Here is a 25,066-nt window from a genome sequence, read left to right on the forward strand (position 1 = left end):
CATGATATCAGATGTGGGGAAAGTGGGCATGGCTCACCAAAAAACCAGCTTTGCGGGCCACCTTTCAAGGCCAGGCAGAGTACTGTTTTATGATTAGTGATGAACTAACACTGCCTAGTGTTTCTTGCCCCACTGACTAGTGCAAGAATACAAGGGGCAGAATCCAGCTCCCCACTTCTTCCTTAAACAGTTAATTGGTGCTGTCAGAACAGACAGTACCAACCTACTTGAGTTGAAGGTAGGTCAATTTAGTCAAGGCATGCAGAGCTTCCTGCATGCACACCTTGGTGCTGCTTTTAAATGATAAGAGATCAATATATGCATGTATACATATGTTTTGTTATTACCATGCAAACTGAAATATAACAAGGGCATTCTTGAGAGGCGACTGCGTTTTTTGTTTTCGCTGCAACAGACTCACAGTGCAATCCAGTGCATGCCTACTCAATGCTACAGAGTTCCGTGGCTCTTTCCCACAGGAAGTTATGTACAGGATAGCAGCCTAAGTCTTTTGGCACCTTAAAATACTAGCAGATTTGTTGTGGCATAAGCTTTTGTGCGAAGGTTACATACAGAGTATGGCAGAACAATCTTTTACTGCTTGGTTTAGTCTCTGGTTGCATTCCTTTCACTCAAGATACGGCATATCAGAAAATAGTTATAAAGTGCTGAAGGGCATTTTAATGTTTGACTGCCTTTAAATGTGTGAAAATGTTTTATTTCAGCCTTTGGATCCTTAATTATTTAGTATTCTGGTGATGTAAAACATTTTGACGTCAGAAGTCAGGAGTCTGACTTCAAGAATTTGTGGCACGTTGCAGCATCACCATTGATTTTCATTTATATTAGTATTATTTGTATATTAATAGAATTGGTGGTGGTGGTGGTGGTGGTGGTGTTGGTGTGCAAAGTATGCTGTATTTCAGTACAGAATAAATAGAACACATTTGGCTAATTTTTATGAATGAAAAAACAATGTCCTAGCATAGGAGCTGGCCCTTCAGTCTGCAGATTTGGAAGTTGAAATACAGAGCAGCCAACCTATTTGTAGTTTTCCATTGTTCGATCATTGTTTTTAAGGCTGGAGGAGAACTACGAAATCGCAGAAGGTGTCTGCATTCCTCGAAGCGCCCTTTATATGCACTATTTGGACTTCTGCGAGAAAAACGACACACAGCCAGTCAATGCTGCCAGCTTTGGAAAGGTGAGTGGCAACCAAACCTCACCTCAAGTGGGGTTTTGGGAATCTGAAATAATAATGGCCGTGAAATATACAATCTCCTACATGTGGACTGCAATCCAAAGCGGGAAACTGTCAGGAGAAAAAACAGTAGACGGAGGAGATTCCTTTTGAAGTTTTTGATTGGAGGCAGTGCCATGATTGGATTATTAGCAGCATCAGTTTTAAGAAACGTTTTGATGAGCGTGAGACTTAGAAGTCAAAAAGTAGCTGAGTGAATTTGACTAGTGTTAATGAATTGTGTCACCAGAAAGAGAGTGCATGTGATGGCCTTCTATTCCAGATACAGTCACCCTGAATGACAGTATTGGGTTCCATCTGCTCTATACACTTGAAACAGTACCATACCAGTCATGGCTTCCCCCAGAGAATCATGGGAACTGTACTTTGTTAAGGGTGCTGCAAGTTGTGAGGAGACCCCTGTTCCTCTCACAGAGCTACAATTCTTAACAGTCAATCCCTCTTCCCAGGGAACTTTGGGAATTGTACCTCTGTGAGGGATGACTGTTTTTGTGTTGTTTCGGAAAGTAAAAAAATATATGCCAAATTTGACTTTAAATGCAAACTGAATTGAATTTCTTCCCCATTCCTGCTCACAAAACACAATGGTTATTCCACTTAATGCACGCACGTCACACCCAGATTCGACCTTACATTTACACAAATCATAACATACCTGCTGCCCATACAGGCAGCCCTATTTAGGGAAGTTTTTAATGTCTGATACTTTAATGTATTTTTAATCTTTTGTTGGAAGCCACCCAGAGTGGCTGGGGAAACCCAGACAAATGGGCAGGGTATAAATATATTATTATTATTATTATTATTATTATTATTATTATTATTTATTATTATTATTTATTATTATTATTTTATTTATTCATTCATTCATTCATTCATTCATTCAATGTCACTCATCCCTTTCTATTCCCACACAACCCCCCCAATCCACCAGTACAGCCAATCACCACACAGTATCAGCACCTACTTTTTCCACCCCACAAAATATATTTCAAAAACATCTTCATAGCAGTGCCACCATTACACAAATCTTTTTTCTTTTTCCTTCCCGGTTCATAATGTGAGAAAAACACCCTATATATATATCGGTGCTGGGCTGTGGCTAGTGCAAGTGTAGCTTTAAGAGAGATCCAGGATTTAAAAAAAAAAATCATCTGGAAGGTCACCAAAGGTGCATTTTGGTACACAGATAATTTTTTTGCTAAAGCCCTCCTGATTTGCTGGTGTTTGCTGGAAGTGTAAAGGAACTTGTTGGGTTTTGTTTGTTTCTCATACTTCCGAAAGCGAGCTAAAGTGAGCTGGGATGTTTCATTTTCCTTTAGGTCTGTTGAGGTAATATTCTGCTTTGGGAGTACGTCCTGAATGACAACATGCACCCCTCCCCCCCCCCAAAAAAAAGCCCAGAAAATGCTTTTTTTCCCACAGCCCCTAGGAACCCCCATCCCCGTCTGCACAAACTGAAAGAGAGAGGGGTGGGATTAATGTGTAATTAAAGAGAATTTGGAAGGCTGAGATGTTGCGGAATGTTAGATCAGTAGCTGGAACAGCATGTGGTGTTCTTTAGGTAGGCTTCATTGAACCCGCACAAAAAAGAGAGGGAGAAAGAGAGGCAGCTTGCCTGTCTGCTCATTTATCAAATAGCTAGCCTGAACTTTCACAGCTCAACAAAAGTGTTTTTCTGTTTGCTGATTTTTTTCCTCTTCGCTCCAGAAAATAAACCAGAAAGGCTAGTGAAATCCACGCTTCTCTAACATGTGTGGACTATTCTGGATAAGACTCATGAACCAATGCCAGGGTGGTTTCCTGTTATGAGAGAAAAATAATAATAAGTAGTAAAATCAGAGGGAGGGTGGAAATTGTATGTAAATGGTGTTGTGTGGGGTTTTTTTTTCCATTTTTGCACAGCAGCTGTGATCCAAATGTACATCACAGAATTTGGGGTGTGAGCACTTTGCCGCCATGATGGCATTTGCAACAAGAAGGGTTAAAAGCCAATGGAGGCAACAGACTATTTTAATCAGTTGCACGGCTCTAAAATTAACAAAATGAACATAGTTTAGGAAGCATCTAAATTTATTTTTGTAATTTTAATTCCCTGTCTGAAACATGGGAGGGATTCTTTTTCATGCTTAACACATCTTGGCAAAATAATACTTTCCACTATTTGGTTTTTACCTCTTTATTGCTTGTGGGGCCCTTGCTTCAACTGCAGTCTTGCCACCCATGCTAGAACTTAATAGGGATAGATCTTCCTCCAGGTTGATGTTCTCAGTAAATTGACAAGTGTGTCCCATTTAAAATTCTGCTCCATTATTTTCAGTAAATATAGATGGGTTGTTGAGCACGGGGGAATTTCAGAATGTGGGAAACAGAATCATTGCAGGCAAAATAACACAACAGGTATCTCCTCTGTAAGAAGTATCTGCAGTCAAGCTAATTTGAATAATAACTACAGGCAATCTACATGATTTGCATATTATGAGAATGAAACTGGGATATATTAGAGGGTGTATATGGGTGTTTTGCCCAAGTTTAAAAGATTGGTACCAGTCCTTGAAAATTTTTGCTGTATGTACTTAATGTTTTTGCTCAGTGGTATCCATTTATCAAAACTATTGAAAAAGAATTAAGTCACATGAAATATTTAGCCCCCAACTAAATATTCCTCAAATGGGATTCTTTAAGTGCACCTTCCAAAGGTCTCATGCACTGTAAATAAACTTTTCCTTGTACGTCGCTGTCATGCCTGCTGCAAGATGAAATGAAAATTGACATTAAACGTGTTGGGTTCATTTGCCACACAGTTGTGTGAAATAATGTGTCAGATATTTTGAAGTTTGTAGCTTTAAATGATTCCACCCCCAGTAAAATTAGTTTCAAAAACCAAAATCATACAGGCTTCAGCCTTACAAATCTTTAGCAGTTATTTTATCTGTCACATTTTCAAACCTATTTTTGCAACCACCTGGGACTACAAAAAGCAAATAAACAAAAGGGACACTCAGGATTCTAAGGATGCTTTTTAGCCAGAAGTGTGACTAAGGGCTGCCCAGCAACCCATAAGATAAAGGGGCACAGTACGAATCTGCCTGCAGATAGTGACTGGTTCCTAGGTGGAACAGTGACTGCACGTGAAGCACCCTCCATACACCCCATGCAAGAAAATTTATATTTGAAGTACTTTTTGTTCAGCTCACCTATGTTGGCACTACAACGACAGGAGAAGCAACTGTCTGGATAGGCTCACCTTAACATGCTTCTGAATTTGCCTTAGATTTGAGATTTTCCTTGCAGCCCGTTCACACAATAAGCATTCTGGAGCTACACTGCTGGTATCCCATGTATATTTGTAGGGATGCACGAGGAAACTAATAATTGCCTTCCAGGATCAGACCAAAGGTCCATCACTCTGTCTTCCATACAACTAGCCATTGAGGTGCCCCCAAGTAGGCAAGGCTAGCATCAGCAGTTGGCATCCCTGGTTACCTGTTCAGGCCCGCGCTCCAGTGTGAGGCATTGGAGTCTCCTGGTCCTGTTTCTGCTCCTCCTCCTTGCTATTGCTGCCAGTTCAGCTGCCGTTTTTTCAGTAAAGGAACCTGCAGCAACTCTTAATAAATGGTGCATTCACTGCCCTACCATTGAGGCATGTGCTCTTATATACACTGCCCCACACTGGAAGCAAGGGACAGGTGCAACTATACAGCTACCAGGTGTGAAAGACCCACCTGCTAAGCATGTTGGAGTGGTTAGTTGCTGATGCTGTTGTTCTATCTGTTTTAATTATTGATGCATTGTTTTATTCAACCTTATTTGTTCTTTTAACTTTGTTGGTTATCCACCCTGGGTTTCTTTGGATGAAGCAGGGAGGATATAAATGTATTTACATAAATAAACAAAATCAAGATATTTGTATACTCTTGTTGCGGGTCTGAGCCAAAAACTGTGTTTTTAAGTTTCCAGCCTGTTTTACCTTTGCCCCCATTGCTAAATTCTGAGCAGAGGGCTTTGTTTTTTAACTTGTTAACTCGTGAATATTATTTGCAGATAATAAGGCAGCAATTTCCGCAGTTAACAACAAGAAGACTTGGAACCAGAGGCCAGTCAAAGTAAGCAATAATGTGTGTTTCATAATCACGGAAAGGCTAAGTATGGTCGTAGGTTATTCACTGGGAGCCTTTTTGTAATATGGCTTTTGGTGTGTGTTGGAGGGAGAAACACCAAACAAATCTGACCTTTCTTAGGTCCAGTAAAGGGCACTGGCTCTTTTGTTCGATATGCTTTGTTCTGTGGGATCAGCAGTGCTACTGAGAGTCTGATATACAACAGAGCGACAGAGCTCCTAAACTTCTAATAGTTGCATAGAAGAGATTGTTTTAGCAGCAACCAAAACTCTTTTCCTCTCCAAGGCTGTTGTTCAAGGTGTAGAAATACTGCCTTCTGCTGCAGTGGGTCACCTTGGACTCAGATTTGGGCGGAAAGAATGCCAGGGCTTTACAATTCGCAAAAGATAACAAGATGCTTGCTTTCTCTTCATCAGAAGAAGAGATCAGTGGCCATGTTGCCAGTTTGCGCATGGCTGTGTCTGGATGCTTCCAGATGGGGAGGGGCCTTAATCCTGTAAATAGGTTGTCCATATATAACAAACAGGTCGTTGGCAGCAGGTTCTTTAATTGGATTTTCCTGATTTTTCAGATTAAATTGGAGGGGGATATAGACTGGGATTTTTATGCCAACAACATTGTGTGGGTGGGAGAGAAGTTCAATTCAGTTTTATATTTAAAGGTAAACCTTATTCACACTTTCTGGAACACTGTGCAAACCAAAACACAGCCAGTCTTTGGAATTTGCATTTCTCCAAATTAGCAGTGCACTTTTCCACCCAAGTAATGTGTATAAAATGCATATACTAGGTTAAAGGGTCACATAAATATGCCTATATTTGTGAAAGTAGCATACAGAAATGTATTATATTAGGCAAAAGTTCCATACAAAAATGTGTGTAGTAGGAGGAATTTGCACTAAAATGCTGATGGCTTTTTAGGAGGATTAAAAAACAAACAAACCCACAAACTTTTGTGGAAATGTGGACTGAATTTAAGATGGGGGGGGGGCGGGAACTGGGAAAAATCCAAGTGGAGATGATGGTCCATCCCCTTGTACGGATGCTGTGAAAAATGTTAGCGCATGAGAAGCACCCATCTCACAAGTAGCATCTGTCTGGAAGCACCCCATGTCACAACCTGGATAACATATATGGGCTTTTAAATTCCCCCAAGGCAGCCGGAGGAAGGACAGCTGCAGCTTCTCCCTCTCCTGTAATCGACCCTCTCCCCTGCCTGCTGGTTGGTATAACTGGAGTCCTCCCAGCAGACAAGGGAGTGGGCAGCATATGACAGGTGAGAGGAGTAGCAGGTAAGAGAAGCTGTGGCTCTCCCTGTATTGAATATTTAAAGCCATATTTCATGTTTCATATTCTCTAGATTGTTATTAAACTGCCTTCCTTCCATCCAGCCAACCTCAGACATGGAAGGAAGGCTGTGGCTTTGCAGTTTTCGCTTTTATCAGCTGCCTGACATCCAGAGATAGAGGAGGTCAAGTTTTTTTTCTAACGCTTCTCTCTCCAGGCCAGCCTGATGCATTGGGGCTGTTCCACACATTGTGGCAAGGAAAACCTGGCTTTGCTGCCACAAGTAAGCTGAACAGGCAGCTGCAACTACGTACTCACAGGTCCCTGATTTCTGCCCCCACCTGTTTGTCACAACCACACATTTCATTTTAACATGTGCACCAGTAGGATTTGCGCAAATATTTGCTGGCAACTCGAAAAGGAGTGGGGACCCAGGGCCTTTCCTGGAGGGCATCAGGAAGAAGCTCCAGGTGCACAGTATTTCAGGACGATGCAAGTTGCAGGAGGTTGAACTAGATGACCCTCCCAACTCTACAGTTAATGGGACGCAGGTGGCGCTGTAGTCTAAACCACTGAGCCTCTTGGGCTTGCCAATCAGAAGGCGGGCGGTTCAAATCCCCATGACAGGGTGAGCTCCCATTGCTCTGTCCCAGCTCCTGCCAACCTAGCAGTTCAAAAGCACACCGGTGCAAGGAGATAAATAGGTACCGCTGCCGTGGGAAGGTAAAACGGCGTTTCCATGCACTCTGGTTTCCGTCATGGTGTTCTGTTGCGCCAGAAGCGGTTTAGTGATGCTGGCCGCATGACCCAGAAAGCTGTCTGTGGTCAAACACTGGCTCCCTCAGCCTGAAAAGCAAGATGAGCACCGCAACCCCATAATCGCCTTTGACTAGACTTAACTGTCCAGGGGTCCTTTACCTTTTAGTTTGATTCTATGATGTGGTGTGGACAAGGAGCACAAAAAGAAAAGAAACACTGGCCCTCTTTAATGCAGTGTCCTGCTGCCATAGGGAAGGGGTAGCCAATGTTTTGCTCTGCAGCTGTTGCTGGACTTACCTTCTATAATCCATGATTATTGGTCACATTGTCTGGGGCTAATGGGGGGTTTGAGTCTAACAACATCTGGAGGCCCCACTTTGGCTACCCCTGCCATAAGTGGCTTTGTGAGACGCTGCTAGAAGCCATTCTGTCATGGCTGTTCCTAAGTAACTGTATAGACCATTTACCAGGAACTAAAGGGAGGTCTGTACATCTGTGGCTTAGTTTGCACTCAGCACCTGGACAGTAGGCTTCCTCGGGCAGGAGGCAAAAGCACTGGGCTCTTCCACATTTGGCAGCCCTTAGGAGACTTCTCCAGCTGGACTGGGCAGTGAGCTGCTTTGAACATTGGAATTACATTCCGTTGCTGGATTTGCACTTGTGCATCAACTTGTAAATTGGCGTAAAATCTGCTTCGTTAGCGGTTTCCTTTTAAAAAATCATACTGAATGAACAACTCCTTTCTGAGGATCCCTACCCCCTCCCGCTAACAAATGTTTATTTCAACATTTCAGGTACCATTACTATGGGATTGCAGTAAAAGAAAGCTCCCAGTATTATGACGTGATGTATTCTAAGAAAGGAGCAGCCTGGGTCAATGAAACAGGAAAAAAAGAAGTCACCAAACAGACAGTGGCGTATTCACCACGATCCAAACTGGGGACGTTGCTGCCAGAGTTTCCAAATGTCAAAGATCTAAATCTGCCAGCCAGCTTGCCAGAGGAAAAGGTGACTCTAGTGAAATAGTCTCTGGCTTGCCTTCCCCCCACCCCCTTTTGCTCCTCTGTTGAGGAATGGTTGGTCAGTTATATGGTGGGGGTCACCCTTTGAAAAGAGTGAGTTTAAGGATGCTCTGACTTTATTTATGGGGAGGGGCCTTAACTGCTCGCTGCACCAGAAACAAGTATACCCCTCCTTTATCTTAAAGTGTTTGTCTTCCATTGTATATGTGGCGGGATGCTTGCCAATCTAGACATCATGTGGGAGATCTGTGGCTATGTCTTCCAACGTGACTTATTTGGGTTAAGAACCAACCACAGGGAGCGGAGGAGTATGTAGCTCAAGGCCAAAGGGCAGGGCGTTAATCCCCTCTGCCTATTCCATTTCCCTGACTTAAATTGCAACCCCATCACGTATCTTCCACATCATGTCTAGTTGGGCAAGTCGGTGGTTGTGAAAAATACATACAGTGGTGCCCCGCAAGACGAATGCCTCGCAAGACGGAAAACCCGCTAGACGAAAGGGTTTTCCGTTTTTGAGCTGCTTCGCAAGACGAATTTCCCTATGGGCTTGCTTCGCAAGACGAAAACGTCTTGCAAGTGTTCCAATTTTTTTCGCTCCCCCCTTTTTTTCTAAGCCGCTAAACCGCTAATAGCCTTTTAGCCGCTAAGCCTTTAATAGCCGCTAAACCGCTAATAGCGCTAAGCCGCTAATAGGGTTGCTTCGCAAGACGAAAAAACCGCTAGACGAAGAGACTCGCGGAACGGATTATTTTCATCTTGCGAGGCACCACTGTATATATGGTGTGATCCTTTTGATCATAAGGCTGGCTAGAGAGAGAGAGGGAGGGAGCAGATTGCCCATGATTTATTTATTTTTTATCTAGAGGAGAAAGAGCCCCTTATCGATATATTTCCAACACTCATCCTGTCTGCAAATGGAAGCCCATTGGGCCAAAACAGCAGAACCTCAGGCAGCTTCAAAGAGACCATTTGCTCTGATGAGGTCCAGAGCCCAGCCAGACCCTCTCAGGCTCTGCTCATGTGCTGGGGAACACAGAGTTTCGAATGGGCCGCTCTTGCAACCTGGACCCTAGCCTAGTTTTCTGTCACTTCTCCATTAGTTTCTCACTGGCTGTGTACCATATATTGGTCAGTATAATTGGGGGAAATCTAATACAAGAGTCTTAGGCTTAGAGTTGTTTAGCGAAAGGTTTCCAGTTCAAGGCGTTTCTCTCTGTGTGACTTGGGCCTTCCACAGTCTGCGCCCCCGGCCCTCCTGACTTAGCCAGACTCTCACTCTCTGTGTCACGGAGAAAGATCTTAGCTCAGTGGGAGAGCATCTACTTAGCATGCACAAGGGCCCAGAATCAATCCCTGGAATTTCCAGGTAGGGTTGGAAATGTCTCGTGTCTGAAAGAGAGACAGCAGCTGCCAGTCAGTGTGGACAATAATGAGTTAGATGGAGCAGCTCGGTATAAGGCAGCCACTTCCTGTTTTCCTAATGGCCAAGTCGTTGCCTGGAGTCATGGCCAGGATGATCTTAGATTATTGCTATAAAAAAAAATCTTTTAAAAATATTGTTTCCCTCCCTTGCCAGGTGTCCACTTTTATTATGATGTACAGAACACACTGTCAGAGGATACTCGACACTGTAATAAGAGCCAACTTTGACGAGGTTTGTAGGAAAACAATAATTAAAAGTTTCATGGGCAACAGAGTAGCCATCTGTATTGTACTTGTAGATAGTGGGGAAGCCTCTGGTATTTATTGTTGGCTGAGCTGCTGTGATGGTTTAGAATGCTGAATTTCAAACACGGACCTGGTTGCACATCATGGTAAGCCACAGTTTGTTTTGAGCCATGGTTTAATCATGAACATGCCTCCCACTGCCGCAAGGGCCTCCACACAGCTTCTCCCCCTCCCCATGTGGCTCCTACATGGTTCAAATAAGCCATGATATGGCTTATCATGTTGTCTGAAGCCATGCCGTCGCATGTTTGCTTCAAACAAAAGCACAAGTGGTAAGCCAGAAAAAACCAAGGAACGTTCACAATTAAGCAATGGTTTAAGATAAACAGTGGCTTACTGTGATGTGAGGATGAGGCCATTCTCAACTACAGAATCTTCTCCCTCCCAGTCAGCCCACCTAACCAGTATCTGTGCACCAGTATCAACACATTTTCCTAGAGTAGGCTCTGTTGTTTAAAGGTGTGAGAGATAGAGTTGTATGCACAGGTCTGATGCAAAGTCTTTAACACAGGAGTAGCCATTGTGGAGCCCTCCAGATGTTGTTGGGCTACACCTGTTGTCAACGCTGACCATTGCAATGCTGGCTGGAGCTAATGGGAATTGGAGTCCAACAACATCTGGAATCTATGTTGGCTACCTCTACCTAAACAGTTTGGGATCAGATTACATAAGGGATCACCTTGCCTCATACATAGAATCATAGAAATCAAATCATACATTTGACCACTTTGACCTGTGGAACTTACACTTTTACAAGCACCACATAATGTTCTGCATTTTAATGGTTGTTGTATGTATGTTTGGGGTTTTTTAAAAAAAAGTTTTTAAAGTTTTGTGGATTTTCGCTGCATTTTATCTACAGTTTTATTATGTACGCTGCTTAGAGAGCTCTTTGACTAAGCGGCTTCTGAGTCTTTCTAAATGAATGAAATGCAATAAAAAATAGTCTGCAGCTGACAGCTGCACATATGGGATAAGATAAACTGGGGGTGGGGGAGAATCTGATAGCTGTTTCTCTGTACCCTGAGTTCAACTACCTTCCTGCTGTGAAGTGATGTTATTGGTAGTGGTCGGTGGAGTAACAACACTTAACCTGACCTCCCATTGCTGATGTCATTGAGGAAGAAGGAGAGGTGCGAGGGGACCACAAGGTTGGTGCTGTGCAAACGCATTGGGGTGTGTGTGTCTGATCAGCTCCACTGGTGCATTTGCACTGCACTGACCTCTCTTGTCACCTTGCCCCTCTCCAAGTAAGGGCCACCACCCCGCCCTGCCGACCACTAGTGGATGTTGCTTGGTTATCTAGCCAATAAAAAAATATTACCAGTTCCATTTCTTCCTTATGTCTTGGCACATCTCTAGGTTCAAAGTTTTCTTCTGCACTTTTGGCAAGGGATGCCACCTCACATGCTTCCTGTATTGGGTTCTTCCACAGTAGTAAACATTGTTGGAGTTTGCGATTCAATATTGTACAAAGCTATTTCCGGAGTCTTGATGCCAACGGTGTTGCAGGCGTTACCTGATAGGTGAGTCTGTTCTGATAGGCCGGTCTGTATGTGCATCTGTGTTCATACACATGTATTTGAGTCAAAGAATGTTGCACTTGCACAATGTTTAATAAAGTGGCTTTCCAGAAGTGGCTCGTCCCGTGTGTCACAGCTGTAGGGTCATTGCTGCTTGACATTTTCCAGGAGGGGAAGGGGTGAGGTGGTAGGATGCTGGATTGATGGTGGGATACTGGATTTGCCCACACCGTGCTGACCTCCCAGCTGCATAGCTGCTCCGCTTTTTGGTAAGTGATGCCATTACTGGGAAGCTGGCCTTGCAGCTCCAGCCCACTGCGTAAGCAGCTTCCGGGGAAGTGTTGGTGCTGACCTTTAAAGCCCTAAACGGCCTTGGTCCAGTATACCTGAAGGAGCGTCTCCACCCCCATCATTCAGCCCGGACACTGAGGTCCAGCACTGAGGGCCTTCTGGCAGTTCCCTCGCTGCGAGAAGCCAAGTTACAGGGAACCAGACAGAGGGCCTTCTCAGTAGTGGCGCCTGCCCTGTGGAACGCCCTCCCACCAGATGTCAAAGAGAAAAATAACTACCAAACTTTTAGAAGACATCTAAAGGCAGCCCTGTTTAGGGAAGCTTTTAATGTTTAATAGGTTATTGTATTTTAGTGTTTTGCTGGAAGCCGCCCAGAGTGGCTGGGGGGACCCAGCCAGATGGGCGGGGTATAAATTATTATTATTGTTATTATTATTATTATTGAAACATATATTTATAAATAACATTAACATTATTATAAAGAGCCACCCAAATGTATCTGATACAGTATGTTGTTTCGGACTGAGTTCAAAGGGGAAGAAGGGGAAAGGGGAAGTTGCACATACAGGAACATAGGGCAGAATAGCCTGGAAGAAACAACAGCCTTTATATTCTGTGCAGATTTCACAAGCAAGATAGTTATATGTTTTAAATACTAAAGACCTGCATGTTTGAACTACCCCGTTTCTCTTTGACTATTCTGACACACTACTTGCCTTCCTTCCTTCAAGAATGAGTAGAGTTGGTCGATGTTTTGTGTGCACTTCAGATTGCTCTTGTTTTGCAACACATTCTGGGTACAAACCTATACACGCATATTCAGAAGGAGCAAGTCTCACTGAGTTCAGTGGGGCTCCCCCAACCCTGTTAATTGTGTATGGGACTGCAGCATCAATAACTTAAGAGGTCATTGGGGCAAAGGGTAGATTAGGTGAGCCATTAGTTTTTCACGGCTGCAGGCATGAATGCAGAGAAAGAGGTTCAGCATAGATTTCTGAAGTGGTACTTTCCTTTTTAGCTTGACACAGGTGATACGCAAGTTTGCCAAACAACTGGACGAGTGGCTAAAAGTAGCTCTTCATGACTTGCCGGAAAACCTACGAAATATCAAGTTTGAGCGTATGTATTGTATAATTTCTTACTTTGGTCAGGAAAACAACATGGTGTTACCCGTTATTGGTAACAAACATAGAAAATATTTCCCCCAAAAAAACATTCTATTCCTTTTGGCGGGAGTTCCTTGCTCATTCATCTTTACATCATTTCATTAGACCATATGCCATCCCACATCAGTACAAGTGCCCAAATACTTATTTATTTCCATTTATGAATCACTTCCTGGAAAATACCTTGAAGGGATTTAACAATTTAAAAAATCAACAATAAAAAAATATAAAAAGTTCATATATAAAACAATTTTAAACATTTCATTTGAAAAACCATTTCAAATTTGACACAGGCTGGGCTAAAAAAAAAAAAAATTCCACATAAAAGGCTTGTTGAAAAAGTAAAGTTTTCTGAAAGCACCAAAAATGCGATAGAGATGGTGGCTATCTGATATGAAACAGGAATTCCAAAGGGAAGGTTTTTCCATGCTAAGGGCCAAATTCCAGCATTGTATAGGATAGATTTGAAGGAGTTCCTTTCTTACAGAGCACAGTGATCACGAACCCTCCAACATTTCTCCAATGAAAATAGGGGCGTCCCATTCCATAATGATAATTTTACTCTTTATACCCCACAGATTTTACTGAGTTGCCCCAGCCACTCTGGGCAGCTTCCAACATATGCAAAAAACATAATAAAACCTTAAACCTTAAACAAACTTCCCTATATAGGATTGCCTTCGGACAGCACAAGGATTGGATAACTCCATACCCTCCAATGAAAATAGGGACATCCTAAGGAAAAGTGGGACATTCCGGGATCAAATCAGAAACCGGGATAGTTTCTCTAAATCAGGGATGTCCCTGGAAAATAGGGGCACTTGGAGGGTCTGTGATCAGTCGGGTATATAAGGGGTGTGATAATCTTTTAGGTATAACACTTGGCACAGCACTGAGTCAAAATTAACCGATAATTCCTTTTGGCTATGTGAGCCAAGCTGAACGTTCTCTTCTGTGATGGCCTGGATGTAGTTTTAGCGAATCCAAAACCATTAAGCAACTCTCCAGATTTTCGGCTGTTTGATTACAGCTTGAGGCCTTTGCTCAGAAAAGGTGGCAGAGTTAAAAATGGAGGCGATCAAATTACCCTATCTCCACGGGAAAGGGCACCGCACTCTTTTCAGGCATGCTTTGTAGATGCCTGCAGTGCACATCACCTATTGATAAAGTCTGCTTTATTTCATGGCTCTCAATTCTTCTCCTTTTATAAGTGCCAAATTCCACATCACAAAGTTAAAAAAGAGGGGGGGAAGAATGAGAAGGAGATGAAAGGGGAGGGAAAACTAATTTAGGAAAAGGATTAGGCATTGATTAGCATGAAAAATTAAAATAACCTTTTGTCGAGGAGACTTGGGATATAAACTTCTCAATAATATTTTTGTAATTTCATAATTTATTCAAATGTTACAGGGTTCAGTCCTTCTCTCAAAATTAATTGTGGTTTGCTATTAGCTTTACTAAAGCAGAACTGCATCCAGAGAGAATTATTTGGAACGTTTCCCCCCTGTCAGTACTAAGACTATGATGTATTCTACATTTGTTTTACAGATGAGATTTTTATTGTTGATCTTTTGTCATGCGCTACCATGATGATATATATATTTAATGTCGGTGGCATAGAAATTTTTGCAAGAAATAAATAAATAAATACATAACTTGCTACAGAAAAAAGTTTTTTGTGACTCTAGGTCTGTGCAATTTATAAGTTTTGTTGTTGACCTAATTAACCATTTAATTTTTTTTTGTACAACAATATTCAGTTGTAGATTACTGCAGTGATTCAGTATAAAAATACTCTTAACGTGTTTAGTTTATTCTGCAGAGCTTTGGATGCATCAACAAGTTCATAAACATCAACAAATACTTGTTTACATTTTTCTTAAAAGAAAATGAAAGACTAATCATGTAAATTACATTATTTGGATTTATTCCTGAAAATAAAGATGTAAATTTATATACCAGTAATAAGCAAACACACACCAGCAAATAATGTGGATTTTGCTTGCATAAATGGACCCAGATTTCAGGTGATAGGTGTCCTACAGTTACTAGCCCCAAATCAGTCCCACTTAAGTCCACTGAAATCAACAGGACAGGATGGTCACAGTGAATCCTGCAATCCTATACCTGGTTAACCCGAGGGTATGCCTCATTGTACTCAGCAGAACTTACTTCTGAGTAGATAGGATTGTGCTGTACCATGAATTTCAGTGGCAGATTGGCCTTGGTCCATAGAAAATTAATTGTGCTGATTTGGATGCCAAAAACAGGAATTTTAGTCAAAAGTCAAAAAGTACCATCCCAACTAAGATGCAAAAAAAAATTATACATTTTGTTTGTTTGGTAACGAAAATAACCAGTCTGGTTTATTATAATAAATATCTTCTTCATTGGCAGTATCCAGAAGGTTTTCTCAAATTCTTCGGAGACAGACATCCTTAAATCATCTTTGTCAGGTATTTTGTCTGTCTTTATTACAAGGTCACTTTATCTGTGGTTTATTGATCCTTTGCTTTGGCAGCTGTATAAACACCAGGGCCGAGTCAAATTTTCTCAGAAAACATTTTTCTGACATAATTTTCTTTTATGAGCTCCTCTCCTCTACTGGAGAAATTGAGACACCTCCAGGAGAATATTTGGTAGAATAGCCTCTCCAACGTTGCCTTCCATGGTCTCTGGACACAACTGTTTTAATATTGTTTAATACTCCGCGGGGCCTCTGGGGAGTCTGCCTTCCTCCTCCCACTCAACCGCCCTACAGCTGAGGGGGAGGCGGTGGGCGGACCATTTGGGGCAGCACAGACCATTTGGGGCAGCTCAGTAGTGACACCCGGGCGTCCCGCCCCCCCTTCCTCCACCCCTGCTCACATGATGATGGGCCATCCCAGTTCATTGCTAAAAAGAGAAGTGCCAGGAAACAAGCACTCTGCATTTTTCCATCCTCTTCCCTACAAGCCGCCCCCCTCCCTGGAGCATGAGAGCTAGTTATGGTCATACTAGTCACTATCATTAGTTCACATATGGGGGGGTGGGGCAGAGCTGCAAACGTGTTTGTGCTACTGTGCCTGCAGCCTCGGTTTCATGTGGAAGGTGTGTGATTTCAGGTGCCTCTTTGCATGGAACTGAAGTAGCAAATTCACAGTGTGAGGATTTTGCTTTCGATGTGGTATGAATTAGCCTTTGGTGTGTCTAAAGGGGTAAGCCTACCGGCAGGGCCCTTGCAGGCACAGTTCAAGGGCGGCGGTTCCGACTCCAGTGTGTGTTTGTTCTTCAACGGATGTGGAAAAAGAAACGGCATTTATTTGCAATTAAAAAACAACAACACTGCAGAGCAAACGACACTGTAGCACAAACAAATGGAGGTAATCTGTTTAGGTGAGTAGAGAAGGAGGGAAAATTCAATTCAGTTTGTATTTAAAGCCAAAGCTATCAAATTCTCACTTTTCAAAACAATTTGCAAGTCAAAACACAGCTATCCATCAAAAGACATACCCAAATTTTGTCATGCAATTCTTCAACCAACCATTGTTGGGGGAAGTGTGCAAGATGTTCATGAAAATAACATACAAAAATGCATTAAATTGGGGGAAATTGCTTGCAAAAATGTGCACATTGGCCCAAACTGCCTATAAACACGTGTTTATTAGGAGAAATACAGACTTAAATGCTGTTGAATTTTCATGCAGATTAAAAAAAAATGCAAACTGTTGCAATGTGGAGAGCTCAATTTAGGATTGTAAAAATGAGAAACTGATGGAACCGAAATGGACCGATCCTTCCATCCCTAGTAGTGAGTAGATAGATGCCTGTTGTGACCCACAATGCTTCTAGATTAGAATCCATGAGAAAATCAATTTAGTGAGACTTGCCAAGGAAGCGTGTAAGGGGATAAAAGTCTATTTTTCAAGCTAATAAACCATGAGCTAATGAGTTGCTTGAACTGGATTATAGGCCTCAAGAACCGTGATCCACAGTGCGGACATCACATTCCAAATGCTGGAAGACTGGAGGAATGTGGACCTTAACAGCATTACCAAACAAACGCTATACACCATGGAAGACTCGCGGGAGGAGCACAGGAAACTTATAATACAATGTAAGGATATGAAAACCCTCAACTCTGATGAGAGAGGGCAGCTCTGGGCCTCATGGCAAATACAGAGTGTGCCAAAGTAGTTGCTCTTTGACATCAGCAAGGCTCCTCCGTGCATCCTAATCTGTTGATTAAAAGCGCAAAAGACAACAAGTGGCTGGCAGTAGGAAGATCCTTGGGGAAAGAGCAGCTGCTTAACCCTTTCCCTCCCTGCCGTTTGTCCATTCAAATTTCCTCCCTACTCTCAGCAGCTCTCCCACCTGCAGGGCAGAAAGAGAAGAGGAAGTGAGTCAATTACATAGGAGAGTCTAAAATGCTTTTATTCCTCCTGCCTCTTCTAATGCACTTGTTAAAATTTATGTAAACTAAGTACAGGACCCAGATACGAGATAGTGTCTTGGAAATGGCACCAAATGCAAAATGGTGACTCAGGAGGTGGAGTTTAAGTTTTCTGGAAAACCATATTAAGCAAGTTCAGAGTAAGAATACGATGCAGTAATTCCCACTCTGTGCAATGGGGCCTACTCCCAGGCTGGTGTATTTAGAATTGCAGCTTTAATCACATTTTATTTTCCTGCTGTGTTTTAAATGGAATGTTGCTCTTCTTGGTTTTGAGCCACTTCGATCCATTGCGAAAAGCAGCCTGAAACTTTTCATAAGCAAAGCCATTGCAAATACATATCTTTAAAGTTTACCTCCCTGTGGCAAATCTGAAAGAGGGCATTCGTCGTGTAGATAATATGCATTTGTCTCTTTGAAGTCATTAAATATGACAGTTTTGTAGGTTTTGATAGGAAATAGCTTGCCTTTTAGCTATGGCAAATAAATAAATGTTGTTAGCATCAGTTACGTATTTGTGGAGCATTTGCTGATGGGAAGGCCGTCAGCCGCTCTTGGGTTCCAATAGCATCTTGATGCATTTCTAAATCAATTTCATGCATGACCTTCTGTATCAAAAGGGTCAGAGCCTAGCTTTCGCTCTTGGAAGAAAGACGATCATTGCTGTGTCTCTAATTTACTTATAGGCAGGCACCGCTGGAAAAATGGGGGGGGGGGGAGAGAGAGAGAGAGAGAGAAAGAGTGAGGGAGATCAAACGCAGCAAATGTTTTTTGCTTTTCCATGTTTTTAAAGAAAGAACAGCACATGTTTTGATAAAGTGAAGAAACTGTCAAAAAATGGTGCGGAAAACAAGGAGAATGTTACCGATTTCCCCCTCCCCATTTTCCTTCAGTAAGAGGGCAACAGGAATTTATGATTTGAATTTGGGTTTTCTTTCTGCTAGTATATCAAGAGTTTGATCACCTTCTGGAAGAGCAGTCGCCCATTGAATCCTACGTGGAATGGCTGGATTCCATGGTGGACAGATGCGTCGTAAAGGTCAGTAGGAAAAAAGAATGAACACTCAGAGTGTGGAGCTCTGTGTCCAGCCATTTCCTTTCTAAAAACAAAGCTGCCGCACATGGTTAGCTAGGAGAACGCTTAACCATGTATCCTTGTTCAGACGACATGCTCAGCCAGGCCTTAGCTTACGTTGGTGCAGCAGTGAAAATGACCAGGGAGATGCAAAGCAGCTGTGAGCTCCTCTGTGACAGCTTGCATATGCATGCTCACTAAGCCATAGTTTGGCTTATCTTGTTGTTCATATCAGGTCTCTTACTATGTCGCATTGTACTGGTGGGCCAGAAAAGTAGCTCATGGGGGTGGCCTTGACTCTGAAAAGGCTAACGATAAAAAGTGATTACTAGTTGCCGGCTGTCAAGTATTGATTTTTAGTTATTCTGCTAGCAGAAAGCCCACCAAACAGCTGGAATGTAGCTAGGGCTGTTGCATATATCTCTGCACACATGCTAATTTTTGACCCTTTGCTTCCAGGCCTGGTAAATATGGCAGATTCCCCTTTCCTTGATGCAAGGTGTCCTGGTTGTTTGGCATGCAAATAGGTCTGAGATGAGCATGACCATTGGTGTAATGATTGTTGGTGTCATGGTGGCACTTCTGATACCCCCAATGCAGGGGAAAGCAGAGGGAAGGGGCACTTGCGGTGCTCTCCTCCCCTGGATGAAAGATTGGAGGTCCCCCAAAGACAGGTTCTCTGTTCCCTCTCTGCTTTGTGTTAGCATCTCTCCCAATAATTCAAAAGGAGAAGGTAGACTTGCAGACTTTTATTTTTTAAAAAAAAAATCTTCTTTATAACTATTTATATGAAATTGCAATTGGACGTAGCTATCTAAGAAAGAAGATAGAAGAACACATGCAATGTTGTCCTTGGCTGGCCGTAAGTAAGTACAGTGAAGACGCATCTGATCTGAATCACATCCATTTCTTTTTATTGGCAGGTAGCTGCTAAGAGACAAGGCTGTTTGAAGAAAGTTGCTCAGCAATTCCTCTTGATGTGGTCTTGTTTTGGCACCAGGGTTATTCGGGACATGACGTTGCACAGTGCTCCCAGCTTCGGTACTTTCTCTTCCTATCCACAGTAAAAATATTTTTAGAGAACAATTTAAAAATAATAAGAAAAACAGGAAGTGGAATTAAGATTTTCAAAATATGCAATCTAGCTGTTTTGTTTTCCAGAGCAAAAGGCTATTTTTTTCACCTTCATAAGGATCACCAATTACCAAAATTTGGTCTGCTATCAAAACTGCTGCCGCTCAAATGGCTACCTGATTTGCTCATAGAACCCTAAGATTTAGACTACCATTGAATAGTGTCCCATACCCAATTTCTTTCTGCATTGCCACACACAGCCTGACGAGTCAGCAAGCTTCAAACCACTGCCCATTCAGTTCTACTCGAAAGAAGAGACAGAGGACGAAAATGGCAATAAATGTCTAGTTCCTAGAGTTTCCATCTTTTTCCGCACCCTTTCTTTTTCTGGTACAGTGGTACCCCGCAAGACGAACGCCTCGCAAGACGGAAAACCCGCTAGACGAAAGGGTTTTCCGTTTTGGAGGCGCTTCGCAAGACGAATTTCCCTATGGGCTTGCTTCGCAAGACGACAGCCCATAGGGAAATCTCCGGGACAGCGGGGAAGCGCAGCGCGTCTTCCCCACTGTCCTCAGACCTCCCGCCGCGCGGCATCGGAACGAAGCTCCGATGCCGGGCGGGGGGGGAACGCCTCCTCCCGCCGCGCGGCATCGGAACGAAGCTCCGATGCCGGGCAGGGGGGGGAACGCCTCCTCCCGCCGCCCGGCATCGGAACGAAGCTCCGATGCCGGGGGGGGGGAACGCCTCCTCCCGCCGCGCGGCATCGGAACAAAGCTCCGATGCCGGGCGGCGCCGCCCAGCTTCGGATGGCTTTCCTGAAGACTTGGGGTGGGAGGAGGGTTTTCCTTCGCACCGCCAACATTCAGAATGCTGTTCTGAATGTTGGCGGTGGGGAGGAAAATCCCTCCTCCCACGCAAGCCCCGGGAACAGAGGGAAAGCGCTGCGCGCCTTCCCCTCTGTTCCCGTACCTGTCCTGAAGGCTTGCGGTGGGGAGAAAAGCCCTTCTCTGCACCGCCAGCCTGGCAAGCAGTTTCCCTAGGAACGCATTAATTGATTTTCAATGCATTCCTATGGGAAACCGTGCTTCGCAAGACGAAAAACTCGCAAGAAGAAAAAACTTGCGGAACCAATTAATTTCGTCTTGCGAGGCACCACTGTAGTTGGTTGCAAAAAATGGCTTAGTGAGGCTAAAAGTAGATGTTTAACTGCTGTCAAAAGAACACAAGATGAGACCTGCTGGATCAAGCCAGTGTCCTCTTCTCACAGAAGGAACATAACACTCTGCAAATCTGGAGAGGTAGCTCTCTAGTAGCAACTATAGTTACCCTTGCAGTTCAACTGAGTGGGGAAGGAAGCAGATGGGAGAAACCAAAGCAAAGCAAAACAAAATTCCACTTCCTCTAGTCTGATCCCGATTATGTTTGGGCTTCCCTTTCATAAAGTGACCAGTAGAAAGGACTACATAGGACCAATGAGTTTCTAAATGCCACGAGGATTCCATTAACTGTTTTATGCTCATGCTGTTTTGTCATCAGGATCTTTTCACCTTATTCACCTGATGTTTGATGACTACGTATTGTACCTGTTAGAATCACTCCATTGCCAGGAAAGAGCCAATGAGCTCATGAGGGCAATGAAAGGAGAAGGAGGAACAGGTAAGCTTCTTCATTTGCGCTTAAGAACATAAGAGGAACCTGCTGAATGCTGCTGCCATTGGCCCCTCTAGTTCTGTATCCTGTTCTCCCAGTAGCTAACCAGATTCCTGTGGGAAGCCTGCAAGCAGGGCACTCTGCACACCTGCAGTTACCCGCAACCGTTATTCAGAGGCATGCTGCCTCTGATGGAGGAGGTAAAGAAAAGTCATCAAGGCTAGTAGCCATTGAAAGCCTTGTCCTCCATGAATTTGTCCAGTCTTTTTTTTAAGCCACCCAAATTGGTGGCCATCCCTGCCTCCTGTGGGAGTGTGTTCCATAGTTTATGCGCTGCATGAAGAAGTACTTCCTTTTATCTGTCCTGGATCCTCCATTATTCAACTTTGTTGGCTGTCTACAAGTTCTAGAGTTAGGAGAGAGGGAGAGAAACTTTTCCCTTTCCACTATCTCCATGCCAAGCATAATTTTCTTTAACCTAAAAAGTCCCAAATTCTCAACCTTTACTCACAAGTGAGTCGCTCCATCTCCTTTAACCTTTTAGGCTGCCCTATTCTGAACCTTCTCCAAATCTACTATGCCCTTTTTGATGTGGGGCGACTTGCATCACTATTAAGCACAAAGATAAACTAAGTAGTCCATTGGGGAAGGGCCGTAAGTCATTGGCAGAACATGTGTTTTGAATGTAGAAGGTCTCGGGTCCATCTCATGGTAGGGCTGGGAGTGTCTCCAGCCTGAAACTCAGGGGGCGGAGGCTGTTACCAGTCAGTGTCCACAATCCTGAGTGGGACAAATGATCTGACTCGGTAGAAGGAAAGCTTTCTATGTTCCTAAATGCATCTCCTCACCACTATTCTGATGGGACGAGGGAAGCCACAACTAGGAAACCTACTTTCATTTCTGATGCACATGCCCCAGAGTTATTCTTCATTCATACCACCTACTTATTTTTAAAAATTGCAGTGTTGTAGTAGAAAAACTACAATAGTAGTCATTGGTGTCAGATCTTACAATATACAGTATTCAGTGCTTGGCAAGGTGGGCCATACCTTTGAACCCAACAATAGTGGATCCTGAGTAAATCCCTATTATTAGTAGTACAAGTAGTAGTAGTAGTAGTAGTAGTAGTGGTGGTACAATGTAGTACTAGTAGTAGTACAATTGAATTTTGAAGTCCATTGTCAAGGTACTCAGAGCTTTAGATTTTCCCTCTGTAAAGAGAAGCGCTGAGCCAGGCAGCTGTTCGGGAAGGCCATAATCCTAAATGTACGTGGACAGGCCATGCTTGGTCTGTGATCAGACACTCCACATGGGCTTTGAGGAAATTTTCTTTTATTATGACTTCACAGGTTCTTGGGCTGATCTCTGGGGCAAACTAAGGGTCTTCTTCTTTAGAATCCGCTGGAAGAAGAATAGTAATCTAGACATTGTTATTGAAGTTTAACATCCTTTTTACAGAAAGGAAATAAAAAAGGAAAGGCGGTGTGGTATTTTAGCATCTGTTTCTCCCCCCCCCCCACCCCCACTTCTTTGCAGTGGAAGTACGAGAAGAGATAATACTGGCAGAACCAGTTCCTCCAAGTCCTTCCCCAGTGCCTTTCTCTCCAGCTAAATCTGCCACCTCAGTGGACGTCCCATCTGCACCCTCGCCTGTAAGCAACCAGTCTCCGGAGTATCTTGGCATAGCAACGACAACAGGTTGGTAAGGCTGAAGGTGTCTGATTGGTAGTTCACTTTTCAGGGGGGGAAAAGTAACCTTCAAAACCTGAAAAAGCGTGGTTGTGTGTTTGCTGCTCATTCACAGCAAATGAAGAAGATGGATCTTTCTTAGGAGGTCCAATCAGGACAGGGCAATGCTCAAATTACAGGAGGGACAGGGGGAACTACATTATTTGGGGGGTACCCTTAGCTACTGTCTTTGAAGGCCATGCGATGGGGGCATGATTTTGACTCAAGTCTCCCCCTTCATCATTTGAGTTTTGGAATCCCATCAGAGGGGGAGCGTGTCTGGGAGGCTAGCTGAAAGGGAAAAATGGCAGGCAAGGAAAGCATTAAGCACCCCTTCTCCACACCACTTCTTTGGTCCCCCCCACAACTTGCTTTTTATTTGAAAAGCAGCTGCAGGAGTTCTGTTGCTGCACCTTTGAAATCTTCTCTTTCTGACCTTCAGCCCTTTATCTGTGCAATAGATCAATAATATAGAACAACTTTGCAGGGCTGTTGTACCTCTTGTAGGGAAGGCCCACATCTCGGTGGTGGAGCATGTGCTTTGTGTTTCATAAAGTCCCATATGCAATCACTCCTGGCATCACCACTTAATGGGTAGCAGCACTGAGAAAGTCTTCTGCCCAGAGCAGGCTTCCTCAGCCTCGGCCCTCCAGATGTTTTGGGACTACAATTTCCACCATCCCTGACCACTGGTCCTGCCGGCTAGGGATCATGGGAGTTGTAGACCAAAAACATCTGGAGGGCCGAGGTTGAAGAAGCCTAGCCCAGAGATTTGCCAATGCCGATTAGTTGGACCATTGATCTGACTGAGTCTGAGAGAGCTTCATCATGGAAAAGAAATGGGCTGCATAACACCATACATTTCAAGCACATGACTTCTTCAAAGAATTCTGTAATTAGCCCCTCATAGAGCTGCAATTTTCAGTATCTGTAACAAACTTAAAATCCCCAGGATTCTTTAGGGGAAGACATGTGGTTTAATTGTTTGACATATACACAGCCTTGCTGAAAGAACATATATGAATCACTCTAAATGCATGCGAGTATTATATAACTGTCAGCGTTATTAAGATTGGTTCCGGTAAATTTAAAACTGAATACCTTTGTATAACTCGGAAGCTAATCAGATTTTATTCCTAACAGATTGCTATTCCCTTCTTTCAGCTTTCATTAAGACACTGCTGCTTATTGGTAGCATTAACTATACATGTTAACTCTAAAGCCCAGCAAAGTACAATTTCTGTAGACAATCAGTGACGCACACAAAAAGGCAATTAAATCCTCGAGTTTTACATGACAGCAAACTCCCTAAAGGCAAGCCATCGCCAAATTGCTCCGTTGTAAAACATCTGGCAAGACCCAGCAACCTTTTCCCCTAAATCTTTTTGTTGAACTTCTGCATTCTGAAAAGGGACAATTAGGCCTTAATTCTTTTTTAAATTACAAAGCCTCGATTAATGATTGCTCAGACAACATCAATTCTGGAACAAAAGCAATGGCTATATGGTGTTCTCTCGCCCTGCTTTCTAAAGTCCTGGGATTACTCATTTGCCAGGTTCATTGTCCTCTGATGGGCCTGAACCCCTTTATAGAAATCATAAAACTTCACCAATGGATAACTAATAATTTTGCTGCCTACTTATCAGTGTGTCTTCTTGTAGTAGGCAGAATTGGGCTCAATATACATTACAGGTTGTGATCCTAGAAGCACACCTGGAAGTAAGTTCTACTAAAATCATTTCTAGATAAAGGTCATTTCTTATAAAGGTGCTTAAGATTTGTATGTCAGTCACGAAGTGAAATCACTCCTCAAAAGGCATAGGGGGAGATGTTCAATTCAGTCCATATTTTAAATGCAAATCTACCTATTTTGCACTTTCTGAAACAATGCATGAACCAAAACCTTCCACCTTTCGAAATCTGCACCTTTCTGAATTTTGAAGTGCAGTT

At 43.2% G+C, this 25,066-nt stretch overlaps 1 protein-coding gene and 1 long non-coding RNA gene across 5 annotated transcripts in view; one reads left to right on the top strand and one right to left on the bottom strand.

Annotated features, from left to right (window-relative positions):
* Window positions 1–25,066, bottom strand: part of LOC310687310 — a 374,731-nt gene that overhangs the window by 323,160 nt on the left and 26,505 nt on the right. The gene's annotated exons all lie outside the window — the stretch shown is intronic.
* RFX4 (regulatory factor X4) overlaps window positions 1–25,066 on the top strand; it is a 64,141-nt gene that overhangs the window by 32,573 nt on the left and 6,502 nt on the right. For all 4 annotated transcript variants that reach the window (XM_083462158.1, XM_083462156.1, XM_083462159.1 and 1 more), the window contains 12 exons: window positions 1,081–1,204; window positions 5,306–5,367; window positions 8,222–8,435; window positions 10,026–10,103; window positions 11,540–11,703; window positions 13,010–13,110; window positions 15,555–15,613; window positions 17,109–17,253; window positions 18,534–18,628; window positions 19,588–19,705; window positions 21,275–21,394; window positions 22,925–23,086. In XM_083462158.1, coding sequence (XP_083318284.1) covers window positions 1,081–1,204; window positions 5,306–5,367; window positions 8,222–8,435; window positions 10,026–10,103; window positions 11,540–11,703; window positions 13,010–13,110; window positions 15,555–15,613; window positions 17,109–17,253; window positions 18,534–18,628; window positions 19,588–19,705; window positions 21,275–21,394; window positions 22,925–23,086 — 1,442 coding nt within the window. The remainder of the gene's footprint in view (window positions 1–1,080; window positions 1,205–5,305; window positions 5,368–8,221; window positions 8,436–10,025; window positions 10,104–11,539; window positions 11,704–13,009; window positions 13,111–15,554; window positions 15,614–17,108; window positions 17,254–18,533; window positions 18,629–19,587; window positions 19,706–21,274; window positions 21,395–22,924; window positions 23,087–25,066) is intronic.

Source organism: Podarcis liolepis, assembly GCF_965112155.1.
Source record: "Podarcis liolepis genome assembly, chromosome: 10".
NCBI classification, from domain to species: Eukaryota; Metazoa; Chordata; class Lepidosauria; order Squamata; family Lacertidae; genus Podarcis; species Podarcis liolepis.